The sequence below is a fragment of the Eptatretus burgeri genome, chromosome 11 (genome assembly GCF_056783735.1).
Source record: "Eptatretus burgeri isolate ZD-2024b chromosome 11, Ebu_testis_v1, whole genome shotgun sequence".
NCBI lineage: Eukaryota > Metazoa > Chordata > Myxini > Myxiniformes > Myxinidae > Eptatretus > Eptatretus burgeri.
In genome coordinates this window covers 13,534,279-13,546,916 of record NC_140971.1, presented here as the reverse complement: position 1 = coordinate 13,546,916, position 12,638 = coordinate 13,534,279, and the positions used below count along the sequence as shown (strand labels likewise).

Below are 12,638 nucleotides of genomic sequence, written 5' to 3'. Positions count from 1 at the left end.
TTCAACAACAGCGGCGTTGATCTTATTTTGAATGTAAAATTGTAAAAATTTGTACATATGACAGTGCATCAAATTTGTAAAATAAAATTGCTTAAAATTGAATGATATGAGAACAATTAATTAAAAAATGGCCGTTTTTACAGCCATTTTTCCCTGCTGTGCAGGGGTTTGGCTTTTTCTTGAGGCAATGTTTTATGGCCGGATGCCCTTCCTGACGCCAACCCTGGTCACCTCTTACGACACACAGGGATATGGTACACCTATTCTAACCGGGGCATACACCGGGACCAGTACACTGGCACTCATTTCGCCGAACCTCGGAAGGATGACAGGCTGAGTCAACCCCCTGGTGTTAATTCAGCAGCCAACGGGGCTTGAACTCAGGACCCTGGGATCCCAAGCCGCCACCCTAACCACTAAGCCAACACCAGGCTTGATATGAGAACAATTGATAGCCAATAAATCTGCTACTTGTGGTCAAAGGGCTAAGACTTGGAAACGAATAAGGAATCGGCAGATGAAATGAAACGCATCAAATAGAAACAAAAGAAACAAGAAAAAGAACAATCAGAAATTGCAGACCCTCACCAGGACTTGCTTTGTGTGGTGTATTTTGTCGTGTTTACGTACTAGTGTGTTATGTAATTAATTAAAGGCATAATTAGAGCTGGCAGTGATGACCGGGTACGAAGACGTCCCGCTTTGATCGAACACCTGACCCTGACCCATGACTTTTAAAAAAAATTATTATTCAATTGAATTTGGAATTGGGATTTAAATAAATTAGTTTCAAATCAAATGGAAGACCAAATAGGTACAGTCCTGCATTGGAGTAATAAGGAACCCAAACAAGCAAAAAGCAATGATGGTCATCAGGAGGAACCTGAAGAGGATTCACATTCCAGCTGCTACTCCTCCACCTTCAAACCCATCCAGGCACAGCCAAGTGAGCCTTTTTTCAAAAATAATTAAAAAATCAAAAAGAACCCAGAGTCAAAAAAATTTAATAATTCTGGCTGCCATGCCATGCCATGCGTCCAATGAGGTTAAAATTTAAACCATATATTCCCCCATCAACAATAGATCATAATTGCGATGTTTCACGTCGATTGATTAAGTGGCTCAAGAGAAATAATTTAAAAAAGATTTTTTCTCAATCCAATATGGCTGCAAGACCATGTGACATCAATTATTCATGAATTCCCTGGTATCCCCAATGCTTGGGGAACATTTATGTGAAGTTTCCCCTCGATCTGTCCAGCCGTTCTGGAGATGATTTTTATAGGTTTTAGGGTAAAATTAACATGGCTGCCAAACCACGTGACCTCTAACGTCACAACTATCAATAAAACATTCTACACGAGTAGTCACTCCGATGGTGAGAATTTTGTCTCGATCAAACAAGCGTTTGCGGAGAAAAACACTAAAGTTCTATGCAGACAAACAAACAAACAAACAAACAGAATGAAAAATCACTCATAGAGCGACACTTGGCGAAACAGAACAAAGTAGAACGGCACTTGGTAGAGCACATACCTCCTCCAGGTTGAACAGTTCACATTTTGTATCCCACTGATGGGCTGGATCTGAACCACAATCTAATTCCCTTGTTCTTGTCACCTAATCGACTCATCCACCTAGTTTTGTCATAACTCGTCCATAACCTTTTGAGATACCATGATGTATATAGTTTTTGGCCCTATCTCTCAATTTTAGAAATTAGGCCTATGATGACGTTTTGACCTCAAAAATAAATCCTATTCTGTCGGACCACCAACTCTACCGTTTGGTGAAATTTTGTGAAGATCGGTTTTAAATTGTGACCCGGAGGTGAATATAGGTGAGCAGACTGATAAGCAAATGGAAGCGATCAACATACTTGTCAAAAAAAGAAAATTGCCAAGTAACAGACAAACAAACAAACAAACAAACAAACAAACAAACGGACCCAAATGCAATACCCTCTCTACCGGCGAGGGTAAAGATAAATAGCCACATGAAAACTCATTCGACAACAGGTTTCAGTGTTGAAATTAAAAAGACATCAACAAAAGGTCAAAACAGAATTGATTAATTTAAGATCAGTTTGTGATATCCAGTAAACCAGGAGCAGAGCAAGGGTTTGCAACACCCAGAGCTTGGTTTTCACCTGTGCCCTCCTTTTGCAGTTCTTGGGGATTGGAAAGCATACAGAGATGACCGTGCAATATTGAACTAAGAATTACCATGGACAGTCTTTGGGAAGGTCACACGGACTCTTTTGAACTTTGTAAACTTCTTCTGTTTCTTGCTGTAATACCATGCCAGGCCCTTTCTAAGATGATGTCATCTTTGGCCATGCCTCTCCATGTGCCGAGGAAACAAGCAGCACAGCCGAGAGGTATGCACACTCGCCTCTGAGCTATGTAGCCTGGATTTGACTCTCGAAGCAGCTATAAACCGTCATCCTAGTGTTTCGAAAGCAGGGTGAGGCATCACTTTGTGTTGTGTGCCATACCTCTGATGGATGTTAAATTGGGCATCCCATTAGCTGCCATTAATCCGTGGATGTTAAAGATCGCATGGTCTCCTTTGTGAAGAGTAGGCAAGCATTCGCCAGCACCCTAAGGAAATTACAAATTCCTGCCATAACCTACAGCCATTGTGTCAGTGGCACAGCCACAACACCCCCAGTAAATGATGCTACCAGCAGCCATATGCTGAATATGAAAGAAAAAGACTCTAGCCCATGGAACAAATCATTTACTCAGCTATGAGCAAGCTGCACATCTGAAGATGCAATTGAATGAGCCCTTTCTCCTCCGGTCTCCATCTCACCGCGTATACCCCTCCAACAATTGATCCTCACAGTGACCTGGAGGTTTATGGAGCCTGTAGTTCCAATCAAAGCATAAATAAATCTAGATGACAGCATCATTAAGAATGGAAGGTTATCTTCCTAATATACTTGGTTTTCTTAGGGTGGGGGGGGGGGTGGGAGCCAAATGGGTGGTTTATGTTTTGTTGGGCCTTTCCCCCATGCCATCACATTGTGCAATGCTCCTTTCTGTTCTTCCATCAAACTCACACTGTTGTTCTTTTCCACGTTAACCAAACTTTCTGGCCAAATAATTTTATACTGTTGAACACTTCATCAATGTTGGAGTTGAACAACACCCTCTGCCCTCACCACCATATTCCCCCAATTGGTTTACAACTGCCCCCCTTTGGACCCCATTCAGTAATCACACTGCTAGATCAGATTTTAATTGTCCGTGATGGCGCAGACCAGACTCAAACCCTCCACTGCTTGAGGGTTTAAAAATTCCACAAGCTTATGGGATCCATGCCTCAGACCCGATGCCCATTGTGCCATGACCAAGGCATTGGCATCAAGAGGAGCCCTGCTGATGCGGGCACGACTATAATTCACAGCTTGACCTCATCATTCCGTCTTCCCACCAATTGCTGCATGTCTGACCATGCTCCAGGATGTAATGGGGTCAGTGGCAATAGCATGCCCTGATTTGGCCAGGATTCCAGCCTCCTTACACATGAGTTTGCCAAAATGGACTGCGTACCCACACATTTCCAAGACGTTTCATTGTATTTGCTGATTCCTAAGTTGTGGCGCCAGGAGAGCGACTCGGTAGTAACTGAGCTCACTTCTTTGCAGTCCTGCAAGGGTGCAATTCGTTTGTCCCAATTTACTATATTTGTATGTTTTCATTGATGTGCTTGCGAAATAATAAATTGAATGAAATTGTTTAGCTGCCAGAAAATGTCTGAGAATTTTTTTCCAAGTTTGTCCAAAGTTGCAAAATTATGTCAACCAAAAGCAGGAAGGGTCCCTAACATGGTTTGGCCTGTGTTCCCAACAATTAGTTACACATCCCAGCTTTGAGGGGTGGGAGGAGAGGGGGCACCGAACCCCCTAGGATATGACTCCTCGAGTTTCCATGAGGCCCTTCAAGTCCGATCCCCAAACAAATTGCACCATCTGGGGAGGAGCTTTACTTTCGTTCTCGGAGTCTCCAAATTGAGTGTACAGCTCATATTTCCACTGAGTTATATTCATTGACAAATATCGAATTTTTCAACTTTTTCACAATTCTGCAATTTTTATCTCTCCGTCACCGTTTTGTTTTCACTTAAAAAAAAAAAAAAAAAAAATTATATATATATATATATATATATATATATATATATATATATATATATATATATATATATATATATATATATATATATATATATATATATATATATATTGGGATTTGCTAGATATCCGTTATTGTCAGGCTTTCAGTGTGTGTGTGTGTGTGTGTGTGTGTGTGTGTGTGTGTGTGTGTGTGTGTGTGTGTGTGTGTGTGTGTGTCTGTCTGCAACGCGAGGCTCCACAGCACAAATCAGCAAACCGATTTCGATGAAACTTGGCGAACAGGTGCCACATGGGCTGGGAGTGTGCGCGTTTGAATTTCTTTGCTCAAGGCCCAGTCACACCTTGACGTTTTAGCCAGCTTATGCCGATTTTTGAAAAATTTGTCTAAAACACTGGCACACGTCGAATACATTATGGGTAAGTTTTGGAAACATTGAGAGCACGCTGAAAAACACTGCCATACGTCGTAGTACGCTGGCTTTCATCGCTGTACTTTGCGGTTGTCCTCATTTTAGCATGCTTGAAATTTTACGACGTATGCCGGCATATGACTCACACGTTCCGCGACGCTGGCCATAAGTTGTAGGCACGTTATGCGATCGTTGACACACGTCCACACACGTTACTTGTAAGTTACTCATAAGTCAAAACACGTCGAGGTAATGTTTAGCGTACCCGAAACTTATTTCTAACCTATGAGTAACGTGTTGTAGGCACGTTACGCGATCGTTGACACACGTCGACACACGTTACTTGTAAGGTACTCATAAGTCGAAACACTCAAGGTAATGGTTCGCGTCAGTGTTCCAGACTCCCTGGTTTTTTTTTTCTTTTTTCTTCTTCTTCGGTATGACGGTCATGTTGATACTTCGATTTCTAGTGCAGTTATGATTTAAATCGTTGAGCGGCAGCCTATTAATTATATTATATTATAACCGCACTAGAAATTGAAGTGTCAACATCACCGTCATACCAAAGAAGAAGAAAAAAGAAAAAAAACCAGGGAGTCTGGAACACTGACGCTAACCATTACCTCGACGTGTTTCGACTTATGAGTAACGTACAAGTAACTTTTGTCGACGTGTGTCAACGATCGCATATCGTGTGTACAACTTATTCCCATCGCACGCGGAACGTGTGAGGCATACGGCAAGTACGTCGTAAAATGTACAAGACGTACTCCACTTACTACGACGTATGATAGCGTACTTTAGCGTTCTATTCACGTATACCAAACTTACCCACACCGTATTCGACGTGCGCCAGCGTTTTAGACGCATTTTTCAGAGGTCGGCATACGCTGGCAAGATCGCCAAGGTGTGACTGTGATGTTGACACTTCCATTTCTCCGGCGGTTATGATTTGAATCGTTGTGCGGCAGCCTTTTAATAGGCTACGCCACGTGATCGTCGGCGATACGTGCAGCGCGCTATGCATAAGTTAGGCTATCATTGGGCATAGGTTGGGAACGCCGACAACAGGCTCAGCATTCGTTGGTATAAGTTATTTATAAGACAACGAAACATTCTGTGTCCGTTACTAATATGTTATGCATACGACCAACTCGTTATGAATACGTCCGAATCTTAAAAAAAAACATCAAAAGTTCAGCGTAAGCCAGCGTTTTACATACATTTTAATACGTTGCCATCGCTGGCTAAAACGTCAAGGTGTGACTGGGCCTTAAGCAACCACCCGTTGCTATGAGTTTATATCACGGTATGTTGTGTGTAAATATTTTCAAGTGTTTGTGTGTTTTGTACTTTATTCTTTCACGACCAAACCGTAGCACCGAGAGGCCCCAAAGTTTGTGTTTAGGTACTTCACAATATGGGTGAGGTTTGCAAGCTACCACATGTTGGCCTTAACATCCGTTTTGAGGCCACCAAAGGCTGCTATAAAGTGTGTATTGGGATGTGGAGTTAGACAGTGCTGCTGCCAATGCGCAGGCAAAAGGTAACCACCATGAGGACAATAACTCTATAGCTTATCAATATCCAACATGTCCCAAAACCACCACTGGGGAAATCTCACCCAGCCAGGTAGTATCTCCCCCACCTTCCCACCCCCACCACTGCAAAACGCTGGGTAGCTCCTGCTAGTTGTGTATAAATTTTGTTATTTGAGCAAGATTTTATTTTTTGTTTCCGTGCACATCAGAGTAGAAAAATGCAATAAAGTCTAAGACTTTCATGCGCATTCGATCTCTTTCAATTTTTGCTCCGATCTCAGGGCTATCGAGTTCACAAGTGTTAGTTTCTCCAGTGTGATCCCCGAAAGTAATATTTGTCCACAGGAAAACGTAGTGGAGCTTCATCCAGATAGAGACTACATCATCTGACGTCCATGTTGTAGCAGGTTCAAGATACGCTTCGAACTCAGGACTATCAGGACTTGGGTTCTTTCAAGTGGGGTGTCATTTTAAGAAATACACAATGAGATTGTAATTTTACTTGGTTGTGTTAGGAATGAATAATTGCTGCATGAGTTAAGGTCCTTTCAATTTCAGACTTTATTTTTCAGACAGACATAACTAACTGTGATAGCTATTATGGTCATGTTTCATTATTTTGAAATCTCAAAAACTTTGCTCCTCACTTTTATTATTATTATTTTTTTTTCTTTCTTTCTTCCCTCTCTCGAATCCTGTATTCATGTCTTACCTTCCCACTTGGAGGCCATACAGTTGCGCAACACAAGTTCACAACAAAGGTAAGAAGGACAAATAATTATACTCACTCACAGGAGGACGAGTCTTGTGGACAACAGACTCGTCCCCATTCCTCATGTGTGGTATGAAATGCATTTGTTTGTTGCTCAAGGATTGTTTTACCAGTTATTTTTTATGAGACTGTTTAATAGTTGTGATGCCATGCTAATAAGGGAAGGTCAAAGGTGGTATGGAGTGGGGTGGGTTTTGGCAGGTGCAGTTCACAGATTATTTCAAATAATTGTATTTAAACTGTAAGGCCGACAGTAAGGGCATTGAATGCTTTCGATTAAAATTAAGTGCAAATGAAATTTTTTTTTTTAATTATCCCCATCCATTCTCATCATCTTTTCTCCCCTCATTAACCCTCTCCAAGCTCACTCCTTCCTTTCCATGTTTTTTTTTTTAATGTCATGAACAAACTTTGGTATATTCCATCCAATGAATGATAAAGGTTGTGGTCAAGTTTCATCAGAATTGTGTGTGTAGTTTCTGTGAAGAAAACAAAGACCTATTTTGGGGGGCTTGACCCCTTAGACCCCCAACTTTTCAAAAAAAAAAAAAAAAAAATTTAATGCCGTGAACAAACACTGGAAGGTACATCAAGGGTGATGAAGGTTGTGGTCAAATTTCATTGAAATTATGTGTACAGTTTCAAAGCAAATACCTATTTTGGAGGTCAAACCTGGACCCATTTTAACCCCCGGAAGACCCCGTGAGACCCCAATATATATATATATATATATATATATATATATATATATATATATATATATATATATATATATATATGGGTCTCATGGGGTCTACTGGGGGTTAAAATGGGTCACAATCCCATCAGCAGTTTTGGAGAAAAAGTTGCAAGTGTTTACAGATGGACGGACGGACTGACGGACATATGGGCGGGCGACGCACCATCCCATAAGCTCCTCCGGAATTATATTCCAGGTGAGCTAAAAATGAGTGCTATGAAAGAAGAAAATCAGAAAGAAGCTCATGACTAATGGCTTATGCATGTCTCAGGTCAATTTACTGTGAATATATCACCACAGTTTCATGATGGCATTACTTTTAGACCTTGACTGGTTCTGTAATTAAGGCATGAAGCAAAGCCATGATTTCATTCAGGAAATAAAAATGATTTATCGGTATGGAGAAGTTTGCACAACACACATATCATAAGTTATTATAATTATTCGCTTGTGTACTCTATGATGAGGTGCAAGTATATGACAAAATACACCTGTTTAATACAGACGTATCAGGAGGAGAGGTGCTGAAAGCCATGAACGCTCAGACAGAAAATGTCATCAGTCAGGAAGAGAGTGAACCACAGGCTCAGACACAAGTGGTGATCACGAAAACGGCTGACAAGCGCTTATCTTGTCGAGTGAAAAACTCATCTGTGTCTATTGGCAACTTCATCAGAGCCAAGTGATTTTGAGGATTTTACCACGACATGTCCACGTCTTGAATAACCCTTATTTTAACATCTTCTGATCTCTGATGGTTCGAATTGTCACAGTTTCATACCACCCTTTTGGGTTTTGTCTGATTTCATTCATTTGTGTGCATCATTGCTGGAAGCATGGCTGGACCACTGTTATGGTGCCCCTTGTGGTGTAGTTTATAGCAGGAATTTGGAATTTGTTCAGGGTGCCAGCAGTAACTATCCTATTCTTCGGTAAAGACACCATGTTCATCTATCCATTGGGGCCATACTCTGTACAGAGCGTCAGTGCTGCCGAAGCAGTCTCTTGGGCTATTGGGCACAATCCAGGATGGGTCACCACTCCAACGCAGGATACTCGAATGGCTCAATCATCCCAGCAAGCTGGTACTCATTTTGCCGAACTCGGAAGGATGGCAGGCTGAGTCAACCCCCACCCGGTATTAATTCAACAGCTGAGCGGAGGAAGAGGAAATTGGGACCATACTCTGTGCAGGGAAACCACGAGGTAATATTCCCGGGTCAGATTGCGGGAGAGTGTGTCGGAGTGGTGCTGAGGTGTCGTCCACCAGACGGCGGTCTCCTTGGGTTAACCTGAGGCGGTCCCTTCGGGTGGGTGCCTGGAATGTCCTATCCCTAAGAGAGGATGATCACCTGTCTGTTATCATCTGAGCTCAAGCGTTTGGACATCGGGATTGCAGCTCTCTCTGAGGTTCGGAGACCGGATTGTGGCGAGATAATGGTGGGTGGTTATACCAACTATTGGTCTGGTCGCTCTGATGGTTACCATTCCCAAGGAGTTGCTGTAGCTGTGTCCAATAAGCTGACTCCAATGATAATTGAGGTAACACCGGTCAACGAGCGTATTATAAGACTAATGATTTGTCACTCCTTGGGTGTCATTCCCCTGGTCTCTGTCTATGCTCCGAATGAGGCGAGTGATCTCACTGTTAAGGACACATTCTACTCCAGGCTCGAGTCTGTGGTTGATCAGTGCCCCAGATGAGATACACTTCTAGTCTTGGGGGATTTCAATGCATTGACTGGAACTGATAGGGATGGTTATGAGACGTGTGTTGGTCCCCATGGGTCTGGAACTGTGAACCTGAATAGCACTAAGTTCCTTGACTTTGCAAGAAGTCATGGACTTCGGGTGGCTGGTTCATGGTTTCAGTGCCCACAAGCTCATCGCTGGACTTGGTATTCCAATGCTAGCGGTGTGGCAAAGGTGATTGACCATGTGCTCGTTGATGGTCGCTGGAGGTTCATCCAGAACTGCAGGGTCTACCGGAGTGCTCAGTTCCTCAATACTGACCACAGGCTTGTTATAGCAACTCTGAAGTTGCACCTTAAATCCTGGAGAATGTTATCATCCCAGTCTAGTCTGGATGTTGGCAAGCTCAAGGATGAGAGGGCAGCTGAGGAGTTTGCGAACAAGCTGAGTGGAGATTTGGGAGGTCCTGAAGAGTTGTGGAACGCCTTCAAGACCACCGTCCTTGATGTTGCCGGTGGATGTCTTGGAACTCACCGTAGGGCAAAGAAGAATTTTGTCTCTCAAGGGACACTGGATACCATTGACCAGAGTCGCAGGGCCAGGCTGAATGGCAGAGCTGAGCTGTTCAGGGAGCTGAGGCGTAAAACTGTACGTGCGCTAAGGGTGGACAAGGAGGCCTATGTGCGAGGAATCTGTGAGGGGGTAGAGCATCAGCTGTGGTTAAGGGATTCTCGTCCTGCTTACAGAGGAATGCGCGCATTGCTTTCATCTAAGCCCATCCCTCGGTGTACTGCAGTTCGAGCAGAGAGTGGTGGGCTCTTGACAGAGGAGTCTGAAGTGAAGGCCCGCTGGGCCGGTTACTTTGAGCGGTTGTACCAAGCTGATCCCCCAGCTGTCGAGTTGGACGTCAGGAGTGTTACAATCCCTGTTGCTGACCCTCCAATCAACTGTGGTCCACCTTCGCTTGTGGAAACACAAGCTTTGGTGAACTGGTTGAAACGGGGCAAAGCTCCAGGGATCTGTGGCATCCATGCTGAACTTCTCAAGGCTGGTGGAAATGCTGCACTCGTGTCGTTGCATGCAGTTTTGTGCTCTGCCTGGAACACAGGCATCATCCCAACTGACTGGAAGAGGGGCCTTGTTGTCCCTCTCTTGAAAGGGAAGGGTGATCGCCAAGACTGCAACAACTTCCGAGGGGTGACGCTGCTCTCAGTGCCGGGCAAGGTCTTTGCTCGGATAATTCTTGATATGGTTCGCCACCATCTGCTTGAGCACCAGCATCCAGAGCAGTCAGGCTTTACACCAAAGAGGTCAACGATTGACCGTATCCTTGCTCTTCAGGTCCTCACCGAACGCAGACGAGAGTTTCAGCAGGGGCTGCTTGCAGAACATTTTGATCTCTGTAATGTGTTTGATTCAGTGAATCGGGATGCCCTCTGGAGGATTCTTGGTCTTCGTCGGGGGCAACCAAAACTGACCGATCTGATGTGTGAACTCTACTCTGTTACTGAGAGTGCTGTGAGATGTGGTGGTACCATCTCTGACATTTCCAGTTGTTACTGGAGTTCGTCAGGAGTGTGTTTTGGCCCCCACACTTTTCAGCACTTGTATGGACTGGATTCTAGGGAGGATGTTGGAGAGATCAAGCTGCGGTGCATCGTTTTGGAAAGTCAATATCTCTGACCTTGATTTCACAGATGATGCAGTCATCTTTGCGGAGACTTTAGATATCCTTTTGGGAGCCCTTGAGGTGCTGAATGAGGAGTCGGAGCCGCTGGGATTATGGGTTTCCTGGATCAAAACTAGGACCCAGGCTTTCAATCACATCTTGGATGCTGCTGTCCTGTCTGTGTCTGTTTGTGGTGAGGATGTTGAGGCCGTGGAGAGATTCACTTACCTTGGCAGTGATATTCATGTCTCTGCTGGCTGTGAGTCAGAGGTCAATATACGTCTGGGTCAGGCCTGGGGAGTCATGGATTCACTGGATCATGGGGTGTGGCGCTGCCGGTACCTGTGCAGAAGGACGAAAGTCAGTCTTCAGGTCCTTGGTGCTTCCAGTCTTGCTCTATGGATGCGAGACTTGGACTCTGACCAAGGATCAGAGATGGAGACTTAATTCCTTTGGTATCAGGTCTCTTTGGAGAATCCTTGGCAATCGCTGATCGGACTTTGTGTCCAACTAGCGGTTGCTGAGAGAGACTCAAATGAGATTTGTTACCTGCATAGTCCGGGAGCATCAACTGCGGCTGTCTGGACATGTGGCTTGTTTTCCTGACGCTGATCCTGCTCAACAGATTCTCTCAGCAAGGGAGTCTCATGAGTGGAGAAGGCCAATGGGCCGACCGCGTCCCTCGTGGTTGCAGCAGGTTGATCGGCATCTCAAGGAGATGGGGATGGGCCAGGCATCTGCCTGGAGGATGGCCAGACGGAGGCCCCTGGAGTACCGGCGGAAAGTGGACGCAGCGACGCGCTGTTCTGTCGCATGCTCCCATACCTGACTTGACCTCTGTGCAGAGCGTTGGTGCTGCTTAAGCAGTTTCCTTGGCCATTGGGCACAATCCTGGATGGGTCGCCTCTCCGACACAGTATACCAGCATGCTGGTACTCATTTTGCCGACCTCGGAAGAATGACAGGCTGAGGCAACCCCACCTGGTATTAATTCAACAGCTGAGCAGGATTTGAACTCAGGACCCTCGGATCTAAAGCCCACCACCCTAACCATTAGGCCAACACCAGGCATAAATACTCCATGTGATCACCAACTAATACTCCCAGATGGGACTCTAAGTTTAATGTCTATCTGAGGAATGGTACACACACTCATGTATCACCCTGCATGTGAAACAGCAAGTTGACATTTGTAGCTGTGCCAAGATTTGAACCCAGGCAAGACTGCTCACAGGTGAGTGTGTGTCCCTCCAAACTATATTCTCCAACCCAATCACTGCATGTGAGAGAGTGGAGAAGCCACAACGGAATAAACCCATTGTAAATTGTTTTTCATGTAACTGTAAGCTTTTATTACACGAATTATGCACAAATTTGTGTATACATCAGCAAATAGTTTTTATATTCAGAGGCTGTTCATTACAATTATGCTAATTTTATTGTATCCTTTTGAAAATCTGAAAGTATTTTGCAAAATTACGTTTGGAGATGCAGAGTCAAGCTTGTCAAGATCACATTGTATATTCTTATCTTTTCTGATTGTCAATATAGTTAATGCCATTGTTGTAGTTTTTGTTTTTAGATGAACATGGAAACATTTGGCACTGCCAGAAACACAAGTGCCCCGACTAAAGACTCGTGAAGGGTTGTCAAGGTGTTCGAGTAATATTGTAA

The 12,638-nt window shown here is 44.0% G+C and overlaps 1 protein-coding gene across 9 annotated transcripts in view; it reads left to right on the top strand.

The window, feature by feature from the left end:
• The window catches only part of LOC147016535 (adenylate cyclase type 2-like), a 148,267-nt gene that overhangs the window by 69,548 nt on the left and 66,081 nt on the right, over window positions 1-12,638 (top strand). For all 9 annotated transcript variants that reach the window (XM_085845270.1, XM_085845269.1, XM_085845272.1 and 6 more), the window contains one exon: window positions 6,819-6,853. In XM_085845270.1, coding sequence (XP_085701396.1) covers window positions 6,819-6,853 — 35 coding nt within the window. The remainder of the gene's footprint in view (window positions 1-6,818; window positions 6,854-12,638) is intronic.